The sequence below is a fragment of the Carassius gibelio genome, chromosome A21 (genome assembly GCF_023724105.1).
Source record: "Carassius gibelio isolate Cgi1373 ecotype wild population from Czech Republic chromosome A21, carGib1.2-hapl.c, whole genome shotgun sequence".
Taxonomy (NCBI): domain Eukaryota; kingdom Metazoa; phylum Chordata; class Actinopteri; order Cypriniformes; family Cyprinidae; genus Carassius; species Carassius gibelio.
In genome coordinates, this window is record NC_068391.1 from 22,602,921 (window position 1) to 22,625,508 (window position 22,588).

General features: G+C 38.5%; 1 protein-coding gene across 1 annotated transcript in view; it reads left to right on the forward strand.

The window, feature by feature from the left end:
• The first annotated feature begins 2,596 nt into the window (after window positions 1-2,596).
• LOC127941625 (chloride channel protein 2-like) overlaps window positions 2,597-22,588 on the forward strand; it is a 30,312-nt gene continuing 10,320 nt past the window's right edge. Inside the window, exons 1-18 of the mRNA XM_052536923.1 lie at window positions 2,597-2,750; window positions 9,222-9,353; window positions 12,897-13,025; window positions 13,133-13,266; window positions 13,377-13,454; window positions 15,167-15,190; window positions 15,600-15,678; window positions 15,811-15,936; window positions 16,020-16,104; window positions 16,460-16,561; window positions 16,749-16,833; window positions 17,014-17,172; window positions 17,845-17,914; window positions 18,292-18,402; window positions 18,727-18,937; window positions 19,045-19,178; window positions 20,179-20,357; window positions 22,531-22,585. Of these exons, the coding sequence (XP_052392883.1) occupies window positions 2,597-2,750; window positions 9,222-9,353; window positions 12,897-13,025; window positions 13,133-13,266; window positions 13,377-13,454; window positions 15,167-15,190; window positions 15,600-15,678; window positions 15,811-15,936; window positions 16,020-16,104; window positions 16,460-16,561; window positions 16,749-16,833; window positions 17,014-17,172; window positions 17,845-17,914; window positions 18,292-18,402; window positions 18,727-18,937; window positions 19,045-19,178; window positions 20,179-20,357; window positions 22,531-22,585 (2,047 nt within the window). The remainder of the gene's footprint in view (window positions 2,751-9,221; window positions 9,354-12,896; window positions 13,026-13,132; window positions 13,267-13,376; window positions 13,455-15,166; window positions 15,191-15,599; window positions 15,679-15,810; window positions 15,937-16,019; window positions 16,105-16,459; window positions 16,562-16,748; window positions 16,834-17,013; window positions 17,173-17,844; window positions 17,915-18,291; window positions 18,403-18,726; window positions 18,938-19,044; window positions 19,179-20,178; window positions 20,358-22,530; window positions 22,586-22,588) is intronic.

Consider the following 22,588-nt stretch of genomic DNA (forward strand, 5'->3'; position numbering starts at 1 on the left):
GTTTATTATTATTATTATTAATAATAATAATAACTGAATCAACAAGTATTAAGTGACTTAATTTAAAAGCTAAATTAATACTGATCTAACCAATCAGACTATGACTTAATTGGAATCTGTGTATCTAAATCTGAGGAATGACGCACATGTATTCAAAATAATACACACCTGGCTCTGTGTGGGAGCATCTCTTTGCAGGATTTCTAAGGAAACATTATGTCATCAGGGCAAAGGCATTTTCAAAGCCAAACTGCGTCAACATACATATAAAATACACTCAGGTCAAGAACTTAAAATACACTCAGGTCAAGAAACAATTTCCAAAGCATTGAACATACTTTGAAGGAAAGTAAATTATATAAAAAAAATAATAATAAAAAAAAACATGGAATAAATCTTAATCTGCTCAGAAGTTTTTTCACCAAGATGTTTGTCTAGGTGACGGAGCCTTAGGAAAAGAGAACATAGAAGTTACAGCCTCCATGAAGAACATACTTGAGACACACAACAACATCAACAATTCATAACTTTGTAATCTTGCAAGTCTTGTATGGGCAAGAGCTCAAATCACATCTCAGGTGGACTTTTCCGAGAGGAATAAGAGTGACTCAACAATTTCCATCATCCAATTAGGTCAAATGTGGATGCTTAAAGGAATAGTTCACCCGAAAGTGCAAATTTGATGAGAATTTACTCACCCTTATAGGCCATCTTTATTGTATTTTGAGAAATGTACCATTACACGACCTATTCATCAACAACTCATCTGCAGTGAATGGGTGCCATCAGATGAGTGCGAGCTGATAAAACCATTACAGTAATTAGCATGGTAATAAATTAATCATTAAATGGGGGGTGAAATGCTCGTTTTCACTCGATATCATGTTAATCTTGAGTACCTATAAAGTAGTACTGCATCCTTCATAACTCCAAAAAGTATTTAGTTTTATTATATTCATAAGAGAAAGATAGTCTGTACCGATTTTTCCCGGAAAAACACGAGCGCCTGGAGGCGTGACGTGTGGGCGGAGCTAAAGAATCACGAGCGCCAGTTGTGTTGAGAGTGTTTGGAAGCTGTGACAGCTGTGAAGGCTGAAACTGAACGAGAGCAGCAGCAGCAAGGACTCACTCCGAGCAGGGCTCGAACCCGGGTCTCCAGGATGGGAGGGGACGCACTAACAAGGAGGCAGAGATATTTTAAGCATAGAGATATTTTAAGCATATTTCGTGACCCTTTTTCGTTGGGATTGCATAATCCTTAAGAAATAAACGATACGCAAATCCGTCGTCAAACTGGGCTTTGTTTGTAAAACAAGCATTTTAGAAATGCAGGGAACAAACACAAACACTTGCACAACTCCGTTGATGCTCTGTAAAAATAAACTCCATCCACTGGTCCCTTAATGCTGTTTTTTCTTTGGTAATCTGTGCAGGGTTGTCTTGCCCTGGCAACCAAAAACACTCCTTTTGTGACATTTCGCTACGCTCTCGCTCTGATCAGTGATTGTCTGTGCACAGCCTCTCTCTGCTCTGCTATACGGGAGCGCGCACTCTTCCGGCAGAAGTGCCCTTAGGACCCATATAAGGAAATTCCGCTTCATCTAACGTCACACAGAGCCATACTCGAAAAAAACTTTCCGAAACTTGTGACAAACCGGAAGGAGTATTTTTGGAACAGAAATACTCCTTCAAACGTACAACTTAATTTTTGAAACTTTGTCCATGTTTAGCATGGGAATCCAACTCTTTAACAGTGTAAAAAACTCAGTATGCATGAAATAGCATTTCACCCCCCCCCCCTTTAAGAAATGTTTAACTTCAGACTGTTGTTTCCAGTAAAAATATAAGTCCTATATCCATAATACTGCTTTCTCCGTCTCACCTGAATCAGGAGAGAAATATGTGCAGATCAAGCATAGTTTACAAACAATAACAGTCCAAAACAGTTTTAAATATTTTGGTTGTTTTGATGTAAGACGACAGCAGGAGATTGTCTTTTTCACCGGTGGAAACATTATTTTGGATTATGGATTGGATTATCGATTATGAACGCATATTTTGGCCAGAAGCAATAGTTTAAAATTAAAATGCATTATTGATGGATTTGCTTACATACATGCAGCTTTTTACTTCACACAGGGTTACTTGATGGACTGGAGGCTTGCAGATTACTTGTGAATTAGTATGATGTTTTTATCAGTTGTTTGAACTCTCATTCTGACAGCACCCATTCACTGCACAGGATCCATTTTTAAGCAAGTGATGCAATGATACATTTCTCCAAATCTGTTCCGATAAAGAAACAAACCCATCTACATCTTTGATGGCCTTAGGGTGAGTACATTTTTAGTCAATTTTTATTTTTGGGCTAACTATTTCTTTAACTATACACAGTAAATCTCACAAATAGCACCACTCCAGTGAACCTTTGTAGCTTAATGGAATCGTACTAAGGGACAGGAACCTCTGACAGACTACCTATATTTATTTGATGGGGTTTTGAACAGCCTGTTAAGTTGTACATTATTTCAGGGCTTGGTTTCCCTTCATTTCCTTGCCAGGTAAAAATCTTCATTCACTCCTGTCTAACTTTCAGATGTATGGACGCTATACACAGGAGTTGGGGGCCTTTGCCAAAGAAGAGGCAGCTCGTCTGCGTGAGGATGGAGCACTGCGGAGGACCACCAGTGTGCGCGGCCAGGCGCCAGAACTGATGGAGTATGAGAAGGACCCGTGTGCCAAGTGTCAAGGTGGGTGTGCTGTATACATGCATGTGCCAACTGTTTGCTGGCTGGTCTGCATGCATCATAGCTTGCTATTTGCAGCAGTGGCAACAGAGCAAAGCTAGGAAAGCAAAGCAAATCCACAAGGATGAAGGGCAGCAGGGATCGAAAGAAAAAAGATTTCAAAAGGCAGGAGGCTAAAGAGTTGGTAAGAACATGCTGGAACTGGGGATTAGGTGAGACCGTGGGGCTAAGTGGGAGGGATTTATGCAGCTCTTGTTCAGGCCCACATGGAATAAGTGGCAGTAAAACTGGGCACTGATGATTCATGCTTTTCCTGAAGGATTGGAACTTTGATTCAAAATGATGAGGAGACGTGAATTAAAAAAAAACAATGCATGATTTAATCTACCAATAAATCACTTATAATATACACTCCCATATTCCATAAAAATAAGAATTGTCCATAGAAAAACAAATGTCAAAAACGATGACAGTACTTATGTTTTGTCAATGTACTCAGCCATCAAGGAGCTGTTGCTATGGTTACCCCACTCAGATATCACTACTTCTGTTTGTGCTCTGATTAATCTAACTTTTGTGGTTAACGAAACCCTATCTGAAAACAGTATTTTCCTCTAGATGTAAAAGTTTTACATACTTTTGAGACCCATCGTTAGGGGATTTTTGGCCTTGAATTAAGGGATGCAGACCATAATTAAAACCTGACTGCTGTTCCAACTTAAAGGGATAATCCACCCCAAAATTTAAATTTTGTCATTAATCACTTATCCCCGAGTCGTTCCTAACCCGTAAAAGCTTTGTCCGTCTTCGTAACACAATTGAAGATATTTTGGATGAAAGCCGGGAGGCTGTACCCAGCGCCGCTGATACAGAAGAGCGTACGCTGCCTGCGTTCAGCTCATAACCTCCAAAATGGCGCGACGATGATGAGGAGAGAAACAGAGCAGAGGAATTTTTGAATAAAGACTTTTTTCTTGTTTTCTTCGTGTACAAACATTATTATTGTCGCTTCATTATGTTACGGTTGAACCACAGATGGCAGATGGACTATTCTGAGAATGTCTTTCATACTTTTCTGGACCTTGACAGTGTAACTTACTTGGGAGTCTATGGGGACATTAAAAAGCCTCCCGGTTTTCATCTAAAATATCTTCAATTGTTTTCTGAAGATGAACAAGGGTTTTACAGATTAGGAACAACATGAGGGTAAGTGATAAATGATAAAATTTACATTTTGGGTGGAGTATCCCTTTAACCAGCAAGACTTTCTTAGTCAAAAAGCATGATAATAATACAACATGGTGGCTATCCAGCTTTTTCAGCCTTGTTAGACTAGCATCAAACCAGCGCTAACCTGCATGAAGCATAGCTTTTAGCATATTTAAATCCATTCCGCATATATTCCTGAAAAAGTTCATCTGGGTCTGCTCATGTATTCGAGGCAGTTCCGTGCTTGCAGATGTGGTGTTTAACCTCCTGTTTTCCAGATTGCCCTCTACTGGTGATTAATTGTCAGTGGTTTGTAAAGCTCTGATTGTTTATCAATCCTTGAAACATATTCCTCAGGTGTGACCATCAACTGAATCTTAAAGGCATCTTCATGGTCTTCATATTTATGGTGGAGACACTTTTCCCCAAACATTTTTCAAGCATTGGCGATGAACGTTTTGCTGTTGTCTAGCCTGCAAACAACAACTTAAAGCATTTATCAGCCTGTTCAATTCTCTCTGCACCTCAGTGCAGTGCTTGCCATTCACCAGCAGGGAGCATAATCAGTCTGCGCTGTTTAGGGGTGATAGATGAGACACATAGACGTGCAGTGTATCTGTAATGAACCTCTGTGTGCCTCTGCATCTGGGTCTAGAAATGCATCACCATTCACCAAAGGAGGTATTATATGGACCTTAACATTTGAGTTTAGAGATAAAAACTATTCGCCCATTTAATGGTATGTTAAGATGGCTTGCTGAAAAAAGAGAGTTTTGGACAAAAGCAGTTGCCATTCATATTGGAAGTCTGTGATAAATTCCCAGAACTATATATATATATATATATACAGTAGAAGACCAAAAGTTTGGACACACCTTCTCATTCAAAGACTATGAAAATTGTAGATTCACACTGAAGGCATCAAAACTATGAATTAACACATGTGGAATTATATATGGAATTATATACATAACAAAAAAGTGTGAAGCAACCGAAAATATGTCATATTCTAGGTTCTTCAAAGTAGCCACCTTTTGCTTTGATTACTGCTTTGCACACTCTTGTCATTCTCTTGATGAGCTTCAAGAGGTAGTCACCTGAAATGGTCTTCTAACCGTCTTGAAGGAGTTCCCCAAGAGATGCTTAGCACTTGTTGGCCCTTTTGCCTTCTGTCTGCGGTCCAGCTCACCCCTAAACCATCTCGATTGGGTTCAGGTCCGGTGACTGTGGAGGCCAGGTCATCTGGCGCAGCACCCCATCTCTCTCCTTCTTGGTCAAATAGCCCTTGATGCCTTCAGTGTGACTCTACAATCTTCATAGTCATGAAAATAAAGAAAACTCTTTGAGTGAGAAGGTGTGTCCAAACTTTTGGTCTGTACCGTATATAGAGTTGAGTTCTCATTAAATAGTCAACAGTGTCTCACAGTCCAATGTTTTTAGTGCTAATGAGGTATATCATTGCTTTCTTGTAATATAAATAGACTGCTCTTTAATCTCCAAAGACACGCCGCATCTGTCTCTATATCATCCTTCCTGCCTCCCTTAGTGTGAAAAGCATGAGACATCTATCAGAAGTGTGCAGCGCAGGTCTTTCTGATCCCCCTTGACTGAGTTTGAGGGGTTTGGAGGCTTGTCAGCTCACTACCTACACACTGGTCTACAGAGCTGGCACCATATGTCTGATTCTCTCTCTGTGTATCTCTGTCTTTCTATTTTATTCCTCCATCTGACTGTAAAACTCTAGTGAGCTGCCACTCTGCATACTGCCTACATAGGTGGCTACCTACTAAGGCATCCTAACCATCATGAAACCTAATGAGTGACTGATCTGGAATGCCATGCAAATGCAGCAACACATACATGGCTCTCTGCAATGGACTCTGGTCTCTAATAGATTGCCATAACTGCATGGTGCTCGTGATGCATTAAAATACAAAGCGTACAGAAATATTGGGTAAAATGCTACATTTTTATCCACACTAAACTAATGTAAATACTTTTATGGATTGAGCAAAGTAGATATATTTATAACAAACAGTAGTTTGAGTATAAGTGACCGTTGACTGTAGAAATCACACCAAACATTATAAAATAACCAAAATACTAAATTAAAACTAAAAAAACTAATAAAAGTTGCTGAAATAAGCAAGTGTTTAAGCATTTGCTGTTAGCTTGTTGCTGTTGAGAAAATGAGACTCTAATAAGCAATTCATAGCAAACTGAAATATTGGGTGTCAATCAATTTTTATTCACTCTACAGTATTTTTTAAGTATTGTGCAAAGGATTTTTTTTTTTCACTGATCTTGTCAAAGTGCGTTTTGGGATTGCCTTCTCTGTCAAGGATACATGTGATGTTTTGGCCAGAAGAGAGTATTTTGGCAGATAGCATACCTTTTGGTCGAGAACGTGCTTATGGTGTTGGTTTTGATGGCAGCTCATTATCTTTTGAGATGAAGTCAGTGTTGTTATGCCAGATTATCATAAAATACTGTAATAAACTAATTTATAAATATAGGCAGTCACGGTTTGTGCTTTCCGGGCCTGTTTCCAGAATACAACAAAATATTTGAGTTTGTTAATGGTTGATACAGCACAATAGAGTATGACCAACTACTATTTCCCCACCTACAGTCTGAGTTGCACTATACAAAATTTCCATTATCCTCCAGTGTTTCTGCCTGTTCCTGCTCCTTCTTTACTCAAATGTGTAATTGCAAAAATTTCAATAAAAGAGAACAAGATTTAATCAATAACAGATATTATTATTTTTTTATTTATTTTATCAGATGGCTCTGTAAAAATTGTAACTACCCAGACAAAATTTTCACTGGCATCAGCACACATACACACCCACAAAAACATTATTTAGTGATGAGTTGTTGTGAAATTTTTCATGATGGCTCTATGACAAAGTGAGAAATTTATAAACACTTTTTCTTAACAATAATGCCATGCAATTCCAATTAATTTTATTTTTACACTCCACTTCAGACAGTAAACAGTCTACTAATGTTTAAATGACTGGTGGTTTACATAGTTGCTTATAGTAGAAAGTGGATTATAAAAATAAATTGTTACCCAAAACATTATTGTTTTTTGCTTCAATAAACCACATTAATGAAATCAAACAGTTTGCCTTGATCAACTTATTTTAATTAAGCATATTTGTCAAAACAATATGCATGTTTTTCATATGAGATCTAGCATCAGAGCATACAGTACACAGCCCATAACCAAACAGAGCATATAAGCACATATTTCTCTCTCTCTTGTATAATTACACTTTATTTGTGAATTTCAAGATGACAGAGGGGGGTAGATTTGCGACAAGCTGTCAGCATCCTGCTGTCTGTTTCTATGCAACTTAGAGAGAAGTCCTACAACCATAGCTGACTTAATCTGTCTATTTCAGTACTAATTGTTTTGGATCTGTGGATGCGAACAGAGAACTGGCAGCAGTCCAGCAGCTCGTCCTCATGGGAAACTGTGAGGCTCAATGAAGAAAATGCAGCATAAGTTGTCATATCAGGCAGAAAGAGGGCAGATACTATTGGCACTCACCAAACCTCCTACACCTTTCCACTCGCTCTGGGGATATAAATAGGTCTTGGATATATAATACATTGTTATATTATGCATGCATGCCACATAAGGATGTCACTTCCAGTGCTGGCCTGTGACTCACTTGTCAAAGACATTAAAGTCTGTGTGGGGAAGCATGGGTTTCTGCATATTTATACGGTTATTCCTCAAACTCCCATTAAGTGTCAAAATATGCCGCATCTCAGCACTTCTGTCTGGCACGGTTTGCAGATAAGCACTGCAGGTTTGCTCATCCAAAATGCGGCTTGAGTTGCGGTAAATTTGGTTCGGCTTATTGCTTTCTCGGTTGTGGATTGTTACAGGGTTTATTTTGAGAGCAAAGACATCTGTTGTGTCACTTCAGTTGGCAAATCTGCCCGTGTGCCAACTCTAGCACAAACGGCTGCTGAGCGGGTGCTGAAGCTGGCGGGGCAGCATCTCTACACAGAGGGGTCCCTTCACCTGCCGTGACCCTTCCCTTTCTGCTGTCTTTCAGATGCGTCTTATCTTCACACACACAAGCCATTTCCTGTCTTGGTCTCTGCAACCCTGTCCACCCCTATGCAACAGCACAAGTGTTCACCCTCTCAGTTTTCTCAGGAGTCTGGAAACTTTCCAGGGGAAAACAAGCCCTTTTATGAGCAAATGTTAACTTCATTAAAGCATACTGTGCACCTACTGCTGGGTTTGGGTAATTGCTCTTGGGTTGTTCATTTCCAATTCATACAGCCTATCTCTATGCCGTGAACACAGACTGACCTATAAAGAACAGGGAAACTGTGGGTGTTGATGGTGCCTAATAAATTTGATCATTTTAAAATTATGACTGAATTTACTCACACCCCTTGATCATTCAAATTTAGAATAGAAAATTCAATGATTTTGCTCTTGCCATGCAATAACTATAAATGCATTATAAAAGTATTCCACATGACTCATGCTCTCTCTCTCTCTCTCTCTCTCTATGTACACACACACACACACACACACACACACACACACATAGACTATTAACTACACAACAGTTATAAAAGGCCATTAAGTGGCCTTAACTACTATGCACTTACATCAAAAATAAGTACTATGTACTTATTGTGTTCATATTGTATTGCAAAACACTTGCTGCTATAGAGGTGGGATACGGGTAAGGTTAGGGACAGGTTTGGTGGTATGGGTAGAATTAAGGATGGGTAAAATTGTAAGGGATGGGTCAACAGTGTAATTATTACAGATGTAATTACATGCAGGTATTGAAAAAAATATAAGTACAATGTAAAAACAGTAAGTGCATTGTACCAAATGATAAATTAAAATGTAAGTACATAGTAGATGAGGCCACATAATATAAAGTGGTACCTACATTTTTTTACTGTTTTTTTTAAAATCAAATTAAGACCTGCAGAAGAGACTTACAGACCGCAGTCTTTTGATTGTGGTTGTATAAATTGATTTTCCTATAGATTTTGCATATTTTTAAGCTTCAGTGCCTTGGTGGTCATTACTTAGAACTGCTTGGACAGGAGCATATTATTATAATTCACCATTTGTGTGTATCAAAAAATACAGTAATACAGTAATACAGTACAGTAAAATACAGTAATACAGTTTTGGAATGACAGGTAGAGTATATGATGACTGAATTTTCTTTTTTTTTAGGTAATCTGTATAATTTCTCTCTGCAGTCTGTACATCATGGTGTCGGAAGTTCTTGATTTCCCGTGTTGGTGAAGACTGGATCTTTCTCATCCTCCTGGGACTTCTCATGGCATTGGTCAGCTGGGCTATGGACTACACTATTGCCTTCTGCCAGCAAGGTGAGAGAGAAAAGAATGACAAGAAAGAAAAGGACAATTTTCAGTTGCACTTCATTTTAGTATGTGCACTTATATGTACAGTACTTACAGTGTACTTTAAGTGTACTTACCTAAAACGTACTTGTAATATAAAGTAACTAAATGGGGTAGGGTTAGGGGTAGGTTCAGGGTCATTACATAGTTATTAACTAGTTATTTAATAACATAAAAAAGTACATAGTATGTACATGAGGAACATGACTGTAAAATAAAGTGCTGCTTGGCACGGTTCCATGAAAGTCCAGATGGTGTCATTTAATCAGTCAAGTATTGATTTTTTTTTTTTCATCATCATGTGTTTTCTGCGATTGTTTATTAATGCTTGAACAAATTGATGCCATCTTACAGACCTCTCTTTTTTTTCTTTTTTTTTTTTTTACAAAATGTTTATTTACAAGGACGGGAGGTGTGACAGTTCAGATTAACAAAAAAGCACAGAATTGTCTTAGTACATATAAAGGGCATTTTTTAATGTCACCGTATTAGCTGCATAAAGTGCTTTCCACACATAAAAACACTTCAAAAGTGTACAAAAAAGACAAGTAGTACTTGTGAAGTACTACATATGTTATGACAGATATGTTAAAATGACGTACACTCGCATGAAATGAAGAACCCAGTCATGTCAATGGCCCCCAGAAAACTATTTTATATTACACAGGGCCTGTTTTTAGACTGAGTCCATACCTTGGTCTTGTAATGTCACATGGACTGTCAGTGGTAGTCTGTTGTAGAGTCTACATCAGGAAGGGAGCATTAAGGGTGCACAACGACCTTTATACTCATAAATTGACAAATGGCAGACAACTGTCATTGCAAATGTGCAGGAGCACTCAGTGTACAGGACAGAGCCATAGAGTAGATAACCCCCTAATGTTAGTTGCCATGTTGATTTCAAATAGGGGAAAAACTCCAAAGACTATAGAATACCCAAGGCATGTCACTTATATAGTTTTGAATGTGGGAAAATGCAACACTCAATATGACCGCTCTATCGAAGAAGCCCTACCTTATGAATAGAAGAGCCAATCGCATATCGGAGAAGTCAGCGTGACACTGCATTTAGGACTGCATGCGCACTAGCTGGTCTAGCCATTTACCGCTATTTGAACAAAAGAAACAACATTTATTATACAGTTGTTTTCAGATTTCATTGTTGATTTCAAAGATGAAATTTCATCGTAAGCTTGGTGAACAGTTTTGGAGAATTCGATAATTTCCCTATTCTGAGAGATAGGAGCTGCACTTGCATGCCCAATAGGCATTTCAAAGATGGCCTACTAAAGCCCCTTTCACACTGCCATTCCGGCAAATACAGGGGTAAAGTGTTCCGGCAATTGTTCCCGGGTCCCTAGATTTTGCACTTTCACACTGCCAGTGATGACCCAGGATATGTGCGTGCTTTCACACAAAACACGTAAAGATCCCGTAATGACACGTGACATCAGGGCGTGACGTGTAATGTACGAGTCGAAAATATGAGGCATGTTATACTTTCACTGAAGCAGGCGAACGATCTCGGCGTCAGCGTGGAAGGTGAGGAACTAACTGATCTCTGCTTCATTACATTTTGCACATATTTTTTCGTTGTGATTCACGAACGTTGATCTTCCTTCAAAACAGCCAGTAAAAGAGTCGTGCGTTAACGCGCGTCATCACTTTGACACGGAATTAGATCTGGCTTTTGTTCACACAGCGCTCTCCCGGGACGTGATTGCTTTCACACAGAAGGCGACCCGGCAATGTTCCGGCAATATGATGGGTCCGACGTGCAGTGTGAAAGGGGATCAAGTGAAATGACTAGCATTAAAGGGACTTTAATGTACTGTAGTTGGACCACTGTAGGTGGACCACTGAGATCATATTCAGCCGATTTAAATGATCCCAGTAATCATCATATTAATGTGCACTTTTGATTCAGTTAAGGTGCATCTCTTCAATGAAAATAATAAAATTAATATAATATTTTTTTCATCCACGCCAGTAGGTGTCAGTATAAAGTTCAGGCAGGAAAAGGAATTGAAACAATTGTCTATAGTGTGATTTCGTTAAAGGTACAGGTTGTAGGACCTGCCACTAGAGGGCTCACTACCAAAACAATAACAATCATGTGATTTGAAGATGCTAAGAAGGAGTGTGGAATGATGGGATTTGTTGTCTTCTACCCAACCGCTGACGGCCATCAATCAGAAGGAAAGATAAATCATGAATTTAATGTGAATTCAAAGATTTGCGCGAGTAGATTACATACAAAGTCAATGCAAAGACGCGATCACACTATGAAACCAGACGCGTCCTCGTGCGGGTCTAGAGACGTGATGCTCCGCGTTTGGCGTGTATGCCCCATAATACTAATCTTGTTGATCGTTATAATAGCATACGTTCTCTGTAAAGATACGAATCAAAACAACTCAATTGTCGAGTAAAACACAAGCAAGATCAGCATCTCTTTCTAGTTGAAGTTTGTCGCAAAGCTACTTCCACATTTGTCCGCGACACTGTTGTCATGTGGTTTCTACGTCAGTAAAGGCGGTAACAAAGGGTAACTAACATCATTGACAGGCGACTGCACTACCCCGTGTCACTGTCTAGAATGGGAATTTTCTCATGATTTACTAGTAGTTGAAAACATTAGAGATATTTTTAGTAATCAGCTGGACAAAATATATAACACTAGCCTAGTGGTTTTGGATATTTTACTGCAAATGTCTTACAAATTGTACCTTTAATGGGCATTTTTTCAATTACAGAAAAACTCCACTATTTCATCCAAACCATTATGTGTCATTGATTTGGGTAGGAAAATAATTGGAAAGTTTTACAACTAATCACAGAGCATAAGTTTTATTCAGTCATGGGCATTTCTTTATTCAGAAATGTTTTCTATTGTATCCATGCCAATAGGTGTCAGTATTAATTCTAAGACAGCTGTCAAATTGAGCAGGAAAATGAATAGTAAAAAATAAAAAATAAATAACAAATCACAAGTAAAAGTAGATGTATAGTCTATAGTTTGATTAAGTTATGCCCATTTAAATAAAATTATATATATATATATATATATATATATATATATATATATATATATATATAAACACACATACATATTTTTCATCCACATTAATAGGTGTCAGTATAAACTGGGCAGGACAATGAACTTAAAAAATTAACAGTTAAATAACTAAACACAAGTAAATGTACACATATAGTCTATAGTTGCATACCAGATGACTATTATGCAATTTACTATGTACTTTACCATCTAGTGTATGAATTTTAGACAGCTGAGTGCATGTTGAGTACATTAAGTGTCATTTTTTTGTTTATTAAGTGCACCATCAGGTATATGAAGTGTACTTTTTCTTTTTGCAGTTTTCAACATCAACACACTACTCACACTATTTATACTACAAATGACATAGAATAGTGCATGAGGACACGCATTGGTAGACATCTTATCCCTCTACAGAGATGTAATTATATTTTGTGTGTCTGTGTCTGCAGCACAGAAGTGGATGTACGGTGGTCTGCACAATAACATGTTGCTACAGTACCTGGCCTGGGTCACTTACCCAGTAGTTCTAATCACATTCTCCGCCGGCTTCACACAGATACTGGCGCCACAGGCAGTGGGTGAGATACGCACACACTCACCCATGCTCACGTAATCAATTTAAGCCAAATGGCCTTTAAGTGTTCTCAGATCTCTTTGTAAACCCCTTCGTCTTTTCTTCCTCTAGGCTCTGGGATCCCAGAGATGAAGACCATTCTCCGAGGTGTGGTGCTAAAAGAGTACCTCACTTTCAAAACCTTCGTCGCCAAAGTGATTGGCTTAACTTGTGCCCTTGGAAGTGGCATGCCTCTGGGCAAAGAGGTGCACGAGAGGGGATATCTGATCCTAGATAAGCGTTCTAATGCTAAAATACTTTAAGCCTTTGCCCTGCGATCACATCTGTTATTTCTATCTCCCCTCGCGTCCTCTAGGGACCATTTGTTCATGTTGCCAGTCTGTGTGCTGCTCTGTTGAGCAAATTCATGGCATTGTTTGGAGGAATCTACATGGTGAGAGATTTTCTATGAATGCTGTCTTTTGTCAGTAACTTTCTGACATCTCATTCTGTGGTAACACTTTATAATACCTTCCACTAACAAACATTATTGCAACATATTAAGCTTTACAAAAGACAATTTACAATCAAATAATCAGACATGTTAGTAGCCCTATTAAAGCTGCAGTAGGTATCTTTTGTAAAAAATTATACATATTTGTTAAACCTGTCATTATGTCCTGACAGTAGAATATGAGACAGATAATCTGTGAAAAAATCAAGCTCCTCTGGCTCCTCCCAGTGGTCCTATTGCCATTTGCAGAAATTCATGCGCTCCCGGTAAGAAACAACCAATCAGAGCTGCGGTCCGTAACTTTGTTTGTGTTCAAAATGTAGAAAAATTTATATAATAAGCGAGTACACCATGAATCCATTTTCCAAACCGTGTTTTTAGCTTGTCCTGAATCACTAGGGTGCATCTATAATAAGTGTTTATATTCTGACTATTTTAGATTGCTTCGGGGGTACCGCGGCGGAGTAAACCAGTACCTTTGTGATTCTTCATAGACATAAACAGAGAGAAGTAGTTCCGGCTATGATGTCCTTCCGCAAGACGCAAGCAGTTCTGTTTATTAACCGCTAGAGCGTCAAAAGTTACCTACCGCAGCTTTAAGAACCCTTTTGGGCACTGTTGTCACACTCTAAAATGAAGGAATTAGAAAGCAAATGTGCACAAAGAGTTAACATTAGTTTAAATCTACCTGATATTTTCAGACTCTCCTTGAAAAGGAAAAAAACACTGAAAACAACAATAGTTGGGGTAACACCTGCTAATAATATTTGACTGTACTTTAACTACTGATCAATTAAACATCATATAATATTTGTTAAATGATGCAATGGCCTGTTAATAATGACCCATTAATGAGAGATATCATAAAGCGTTACCAATGACTTGTGTTTGTATCATTACTTTACATGTCACTGCAACCGGAATATCATGGCCTTGTTCTTCCAGTCTCATCTGCGTGTATCATACAAACAAGCAGCTGAGGGTTCTCTAGGGTTTTTCGTTAGTCTGTGATTAGTCAGAGTACACAAGGTGTCGGTTCCCGAGGGAATGTCAAGCACAGTGAATGGAGCCGTTTGTCAGCCTTTATGTGATTCCACATAAACCCTCTGGACTCTTCCCACAAAGTAACCTGAGAGATCACAGCACCCTGGGGAATGGATCAATAACATGTTGTTATAGCAGAGCGAATCTGACAGAAAATCGGAGAACATAAACATTCCGGCACATTTGAACTGTTGCACTGTAATTGAATGCACTTTAATTAGGCAAATGTCAATGACATGTTTGCACAGTTAATCAGGCAGTGGGGTCTGGGGTAACAGGTCGTGCTGATAATTATTTGTCTGACACCTCATACCTGTGGGTGTTACCCTTGATAGTTGGATATGAATGAGCTCCAATTAGGGCTAGGGAAAAACAGATAGATAGATTTCTTTTGGAATGGATGTGTAGATAGATAGACAGACAGATCAAACGTAGTCGAAATTTTAAAATCTTTTTTAAGATTTATTTGTAATTAAATTATCTATTTGTTTGTAGATACAGACTTGAAACTTAAACAACAGTGTCAGTACTTAAAGTATTGCTAGGTTTTGAAAGAACAGAGTGCAGATATTCACATGTATGTGTGTTATTTTGATTTACTGCTGAAGGAAGAGCCCTTTGAGGGAAACAAGGTAAGATGCAGGTATTATTATGTTTGGGTGTGTCCATGTGATCAGATTTACTGAAAGTGTTGTAATGAAAGAAAAAAAAATCTAATTTTATTTTATTTTATTTTTAAATCTCCATTTGTGATTTTTTTATTTTTATTTTTATTTTAAGTTTACCATTTTTCCATTGCAATTTAGAGTCTTCCTGGACTTCATCATACCTGGCCGTAGCAAAGATAGCATATAGTGAATGAAAGAGCAGTGTTTGTCCATTTTTTAACTGTGTTCACAGCAGTACGTTGTTCCGCATGTCATTGCCATGTATCCATCAGTGTAATTACCCTGTTCCACTTTTGGCTGTCTGTTAAATGCCACCGCGACAGTCATTTGAAACAGGATTTGCATGCATTGGGTTTTCTTGTTAATCTGACAGAACGAGCTGAGAAACACTGAGATGCTGTCAGCCGCCTGTGCAGTGGGGGTGGGCTGTTGCTTTGCGGCCCCTATTGGAGGTAAGTCCTGACATTGTGATCATAGCTGGCCACTTGAGATAACGCCATATCACATTTATAACAGTTACGTTCCCCTGTACACTTCCAGCTTTGAGCAGAGTTGTTTTCATATGATCTGCTGTGTTGTGGCAGGAGTGCTGTTTAGTATTGAGGTCACATCTACGTTCTTTGCTGTGAGGAACTACTGGAGAGGATTCTTCGCGGCAACCTTCAGTGCTTTTATCTTCAGGGTGCTGGCGGTGTGGAATAAGGATGAGGGTGAGGGAAAAATCCATTATGAAAGCCAGATGATTCATACGTCATGAATTTCTGACTGTCATTCTCTCTTCGTCATACTGCAGAGACAATCACGGCTCTCTTCAAAACGCGCTTTCGTCTGGACTTTCCCTTTGACCTCCAAGAGCTTCCAGCTTTTGCTGTGCTCGGGTTTGTGTCTCACCTTCGCCGTCCTCCTCCTAAACAGAAATGCGATTTGCATAATTTAAATTACAGTAGTCAAAACACTGATTTCATGCAAACCAACATCCTTGTCTAAGAACATTTGTGTAAAAAATGTCTGAGCGCATTAGAACAGTTTATTTGCAAAGCTTATGCTTCTGCTTTCAAACATGTAGAGTTGTGTTCAGGTTCACACGTCTAGTCTTTAAATCCAACAAATTTAGTTCTTTTTTTTTTTTTGTAAAATAGAAATGTGCAATGATCATAGCTATGCCTCTTGTTTTATGAGATTAATGCTTCTTCTTATCTGTTGTTGTTTGTTTGTTTGTTGTTGTTCTCTCAGGATTGCCAGTGGTTTTGGAGGTGCGTTGTTTGTCTACCTGAACAGGATCATAGTGGAGTCTATGAGAAAACAGAAAACCATCAACAAGTTTTTGCTAAAAAAGTGAGTTTTTTACTGCTTCTCAACAGTATTTCTCATTGTCCAATGCATTTTTTTTAGGTACTAGCTCAGTATAAATTTTCGTTCCATTGTAAAGAATTTTACAAAGAATATTACTTTATAATAATTAAACATGTATTTAGTATTTGTTTATGTAAAAGTTTTCTTTCTCATGTTTGGCATCCCATAGAAGACTAGTGTATCCAGCAGTGGTCACTCTTCTTGTCTCTACACTCACCTTTCCTCCGGGGTTTGGACAGTTCATGGCAGGCCAGGTCTGATATTTCATGTTTATTTTGTCTCTCAATTAAATTCCTTCAGATTTCATTCTCTATATCTTTCTCTACACAACCAGACTTTTTCAGTCTTTCGAGTGTGCCTCATGCTGATAGATTTATTTGTTGGAGATCAGTACTTCTGCATTAAATAACAAACTGCGCTGCCTCCTCATTTAGCTGACTCAACATGAGTCACTAGTGGCACTGTTTGACAACCAGACCTGGTACAAGCAAGGTGTTGCTGAGGAGTTTGCGTATTCAAGTGAAGTACCCCAGGCCTGGAAGCATCCACAAGTCGGTGTGTTTATCACACTCCTCCTCTTCATTGTCATGAAGGTGTGTCTCATCATATTATGTTGAATATGAAGACCATGATTGTTAAAGGAATAGTTCAACCCAAATTCAAAACTGTTAAAAATGCAATCACCCCTCAGGCCGAGTTTGTTTTTCATCTGAACATATTTGGAGAAATTTAGCATTACACCTATAACTTTAAACCATTGTTTCTAGCCAAAATACCAAAAGTCTAATTTTTATAATGTTTCTTCCTCCACTAGAAAAGTCCATCCTCTGTTGTCAAATCAAAATCCACCAACCTGTTTTTTTTTAATGGTGCTTGATCTGAGGGTGTGTGTATTTTCAATACATTTTTATTTTTGGATGAAGTATTTCAATGTAAAACACTAGGCAATATGTGAATCTAACATTATTGTATTATACAGCTTCTTTTATATTTATTCTAGTTGCAAATAAATAAAACATATGGTCATAATGTCTCTGAAATGGCAGTCACTAAGTATTAACTTCTGGTTTTAGCTATTTACTGTATGTGTTGAATTGTGCTTATGATATATAGTAAAAACCAGCTTGATTCAGCTGCAGGCAAATCACAGCCATCCTGATTTTTTTTAACTACAGCATCACAACAGCGAGTGTGATATTGCTTAATTATTAAACGGTGTCATTGTTCAAGTGTGTGACCTTGTGGCTTCTAAACGTCTTCTTCAGTTCTGGATGTCAGCTTTGGCCACAACAATGCCTGTTCCTTGTGGGGCCTTCATGCCGGTTTTCCTCATCGGTATGTGATTATCGTGTGCGTGTGTTGGTTTTGAAAGTCAGCACTGTGGGATATGCTCGTTTGGTTTCCATTTCAATTCACTATTGTATGAGCGAGCACTTTTGAACATCGTTTTGCTCTTGTGTTCATACCAGCCACCATACTTTAAGTTTGTTCTTAATGGTTGTTTTCCTTTTCCCGCAATCATGTTCTCCATTCCCATCCCTCGTCACTGTCTTATTCACTAAAGCCTGTGTGTAAAGTCGTGAAATCACTGCAGCTTTATTCAGGAGTCAGTGTTTGTGATCTCATGTAAGTATACGTCAAGGACACGTTGGGGTTTTTGTAACTCCCAAAACGTCATTGTATCTAAATTGTGAATTCTGTTTGTCGTGCAGGGGCCGGGTTCGGTCGACTGGTGGGCGAGAGCATGGCCGCCGTCTTCCCCGAAGGAATACATGCTGACAGCACTGTATATCCCATAGTTCCCGGCGCATACGCAGTTGTAGGTGAGACCGTCGATTGTGCATGCCTTCTCTGGGATATCCATTAGTTTTCTTTCAAAAGCCATCAGTTTCAGCCCGTCGTGGCTATATCTTATTCTCACACGTAATTGAACCTGCAGGGTGTTGTATGCAAGAGTCATACATTTTTCATTACCCCACACAGACCAACAGCCAAATTAGATCTCGCCCGTGGAAATTGTTTCAGAGGTAGTGCTGCAGTGTGCAGCGGAGCAGAAAGCTTGTCAGGAGCACAATAGGAAATCAGATGGCTTGCGGCAGGTGACTGCGACTGTAGTTTGATACGAGATGAAATGGTGATTCCCACAGGGGCGGCGGCTCTTTCCGGCGCAGTCACTCACACCGTGTCCACCGCCGTCATTGTGTTCGAGCTGACCGGGCAAATCTCGCACATCCTGCCCGTGATGATCGCCGTGATATTGGCCAATGCCGTGGCCCAGAGTCTGCAGCCTTCCCTCTACGATTCCATCATCCGGATCCAGAAACTTCCCTACCTGCCAGAGCTGGGCTGGGGACAGGAGTGAGGGCTGTTTACTTAACTTTCCCAAATTGTCACTCTCATATCAGTTCCCTGGAATTTCAATGCTCACTTCTATTTCTCTTTTTATTTGATTTTTTTACATGAAGGAAATATAATATCCGTGTGGAGGACATAATGGTGAGAGACGTGCGGTATATCACTCTCTCCTCCTCTTACCGGGACCTGCAGGAAGCGCTCATAACAGGCCAGCTTAAAACCCTGGCCTTGGTGGAGTCCAAAGGTGAGTCATATAAAATATCTGTAATAAATATTTTAATTTAATTTAAAAAAAAATAATAATAATTTGTTGTGCATATGTCCTTCATACCACTATCTTACATTAGAAATTTTAAGACAGATGTGAGACAGATGTGAGACTTTTTTGCCCATTTTGCTCAGTGTAGAAGAGTGATTCGGCTGAAATAACTCTTCAATATCAGCTTCTGATTGCGGAAAGATTTTTGGCAAGAAATGAGCAGTGTTCAGAATGAGTTTTAAATGACTGATGCCAATATCTATAGAGCAAAGTAGTGTGTTTGTGTGTGTGTGTACTACATATAATACATACATAAAATCTAAGATGTATTAATTTATATTAAAAAAAGCAAATTTGCTGACCTAAAACTGTGTATTAAAATTATTATTATTATACTTTCCAGAAAGGCTACATTAAACTGAACGTATGTGATAGTAAAGACATATTTAATGTTCCAAAATATTACTATTTCAAATTAACGTTGCTCTTTTGAACGTTCTATTCATCAAAAAAAAGTATCCACAAAAATATTAAGAAGCACAGCTGTTTGATACTAAATGTTTCTCGAGCACCAAATCAGTATATTGGATTGATTTCTGGATATAGCAATTATGAGTTAATGTATTGCTTGACCACGAGAAGTGTACAGTTTTAGTTTGTGTGATGCTTAACAATGGAGACAGTGTAAATACAAAATACAAGTAAATAAGTGTGCAAAATGAGGCTGTAAATACTTTTGGATGTTTTGCTTGATGTTTTCTTGATGCTCCCAAATGAAAGCTTACAGTTGGAAATGTTATCCCACAATTCCACATCATACCCTGTCACAGACACATTCTTTACCTTGTCCATCTCCTCTCCCACCCTCCCACACTTTCCCTTTGCTATCCCCCATTCCTCCAGCTCTCCCGCTGTGTCTCTCTCACTTCTCTCTTTCTCTCTCTTTCTTTCTGTCTCCCTTGCCTGTGTCCCCACCTGGCTCCAGAGTCCATGATCCTGCTGGGCTCTATAGAGCGCTCCCAGCTTCAGTCTCTGCTCTCGCAGCAGCTCTGCCGAGCTCGCAGGCTGGAGTACTTGAGAGAACGTGCTCAGGACAATGGCACCCATGTGCCCACCTTCCCCCAAGACTCTCCCTCCAGGACTGGTTGTGGTGTACGGTTCCTGGTATGCTAGTGTTAATTTACAATACTGGAATGAAAGGCATATCATTTTATATTGTCATTATAAAGATGAATCAGATATGGACTACCACTCAAAAGTTTGGGGTCAATACTTTTTTGATTACACTTTATTTTGAGATCTTAAAGCTGCGGTAGGTAACTTTTGACGCTCTAGCGGTTAATAAACAGAACTGCTTGCGTCTTGTGGAAGAACATCGTAGCCGGAACTACTTCTCTCTGTTTATGTCTATGAAGAATCACAAAGGTACTGGGTTACTCCGCAGCGGTACCCCCGAAGCAATCTAAAATAGTCCGAATATAAACACTTATTATAGGTGCACCCTAGTGATTCAGGACAAGCCAAAAACACGGTTTGGAAAATGGATTCATGGTGTACTCGCTTATTATATACATTTTTCTACATTTTGAACACAAAGTTACGGACCGCAGCTCTGATTGGTTATTTTTTACCGGGAGCGATGGAGTTTCTGCAAATGGCAATAGGAGCACTGGGAGGAGCCAGAGGAGCTTGATTTTTTCACAGATCATCTGTCTCATATTCTACTGTCAGGACATAATGACAGGTTTAATAAATATGTAAAAAATATTTTTTTACAAAAGTTCCCTACAGCACCTTTAACTAACTATTAACTATGAGTTCTGCTTTAGAAAACTCCTAATTGCTGCTTATTACTAGTTTGTAAGGTATTTGTTCAGTTTAGGTATTGGGTAGGATTAAAGGATGCAAAATATAGTCATGCAGAATATTTGCTTTATAAGTATACTTATAAAACATATGTCTATTATTAACATATTGGCTGTTTATTAGCACACTTCTAGCTAATAAGTAACTAGTGTTTTTATTCAGCAAGGACGCACTGACCCTAGACGTTTGAACAGTGGTGTAGATTCACATGTTTTTCTAAGCCTGAATGCAATTTTTCTGTGAAACTGAAACCTCACATGCACTTTCAGATTGCACAATGTTTTAGATGCTAAAAAAAGCCTTCAGGGGTGCATTAATATTAGCATTATGGCCACTAATGATACGCCGATAATTATTTTCAGATTATGGACAGTAGCTGATGAATTCATATCTGTAGTTTCTACATTGTGCCATATTTGTCTAAATTAAATTAAAATGAAACACTAAAAGCTCAATTCCATCATATGAAATGCTACAAATGAATTTAGGCTTCACAGCAAATAATACAGTATAATAGTAATACAATGGATATTCATTTAGATATTTGCTAAAGATTACATGAAACAGTATCATTAAATGATTTGTTTTAAAATATTAATTTTAAGTTAGTGTTAATTTAAATGTTAAAATAAAGTGAGCATGAACAATTAAATATCCAACAATGCCTTAAATCCAAAAATATTCTGCACCTCTGAAAGCAACTGAACATGCAAGATGTAGCATGAGATTTGAGAGCTGAAGAGAAGAGGCACATTTTCCATAATTAAGGACCTAAATTTCAGCCTGTGTAGTATGCCTTGAAATCTAGCAAATGAGGCACATGGACTCCTTTTATGGTTCTTTTATAAGTGTTCATTGGTCGTTGTGAGCTTTCGTAGTACTGCATAAACATTTCTTCTTCCATGCTTGGCTGAAAACGCCATATGGGTTTGGAACAACACAGAGAAAGTGAAAAAATAAGTTTGTACACACTTTATTCTAAGGTCCAGTTCTCACTTACAGTATAAATAAATATTAACTATGACTTTTGCCTCAATAAACTCCTAATTACTGCTCATTAATAGTTAGTAAGGTAGTTAAGGAAGAATATGGTCATGTGTAATAAAAAGACATTATTATGTGCTATATAAGTACTAATAAGTACTAATAAACAGCCAATATGCTATCAATATGCATGCAAAAAAAAAGCAACTAGTAAATAGTGAGAATAGGAATTATATTCAATGTTAGCCTGACATTATTTTCGGAGTCTGTGTTTCCCATTTGTCTGTATTTCTCAAGAAGTATAAAGATTATCAGATTGCTGTGTCACAGATTGCAGGTGTTTTTTCATGCTTTCTGTTTCATCCCAAAGAGTTTCTTCCCGACAGGCTGTCATTTCTGAGTTCAGCAATACAGCTGGGAGTACATGAAGTCTGTGTTCGTAATCAAACTTACTTATACGTGGATGTAACAGACTGTTTTCCTCCAGATCTCCACTGAAGAGTCCTCCTTCAGCCCCACACTGACTAACTCCCAGATCCCCCTCA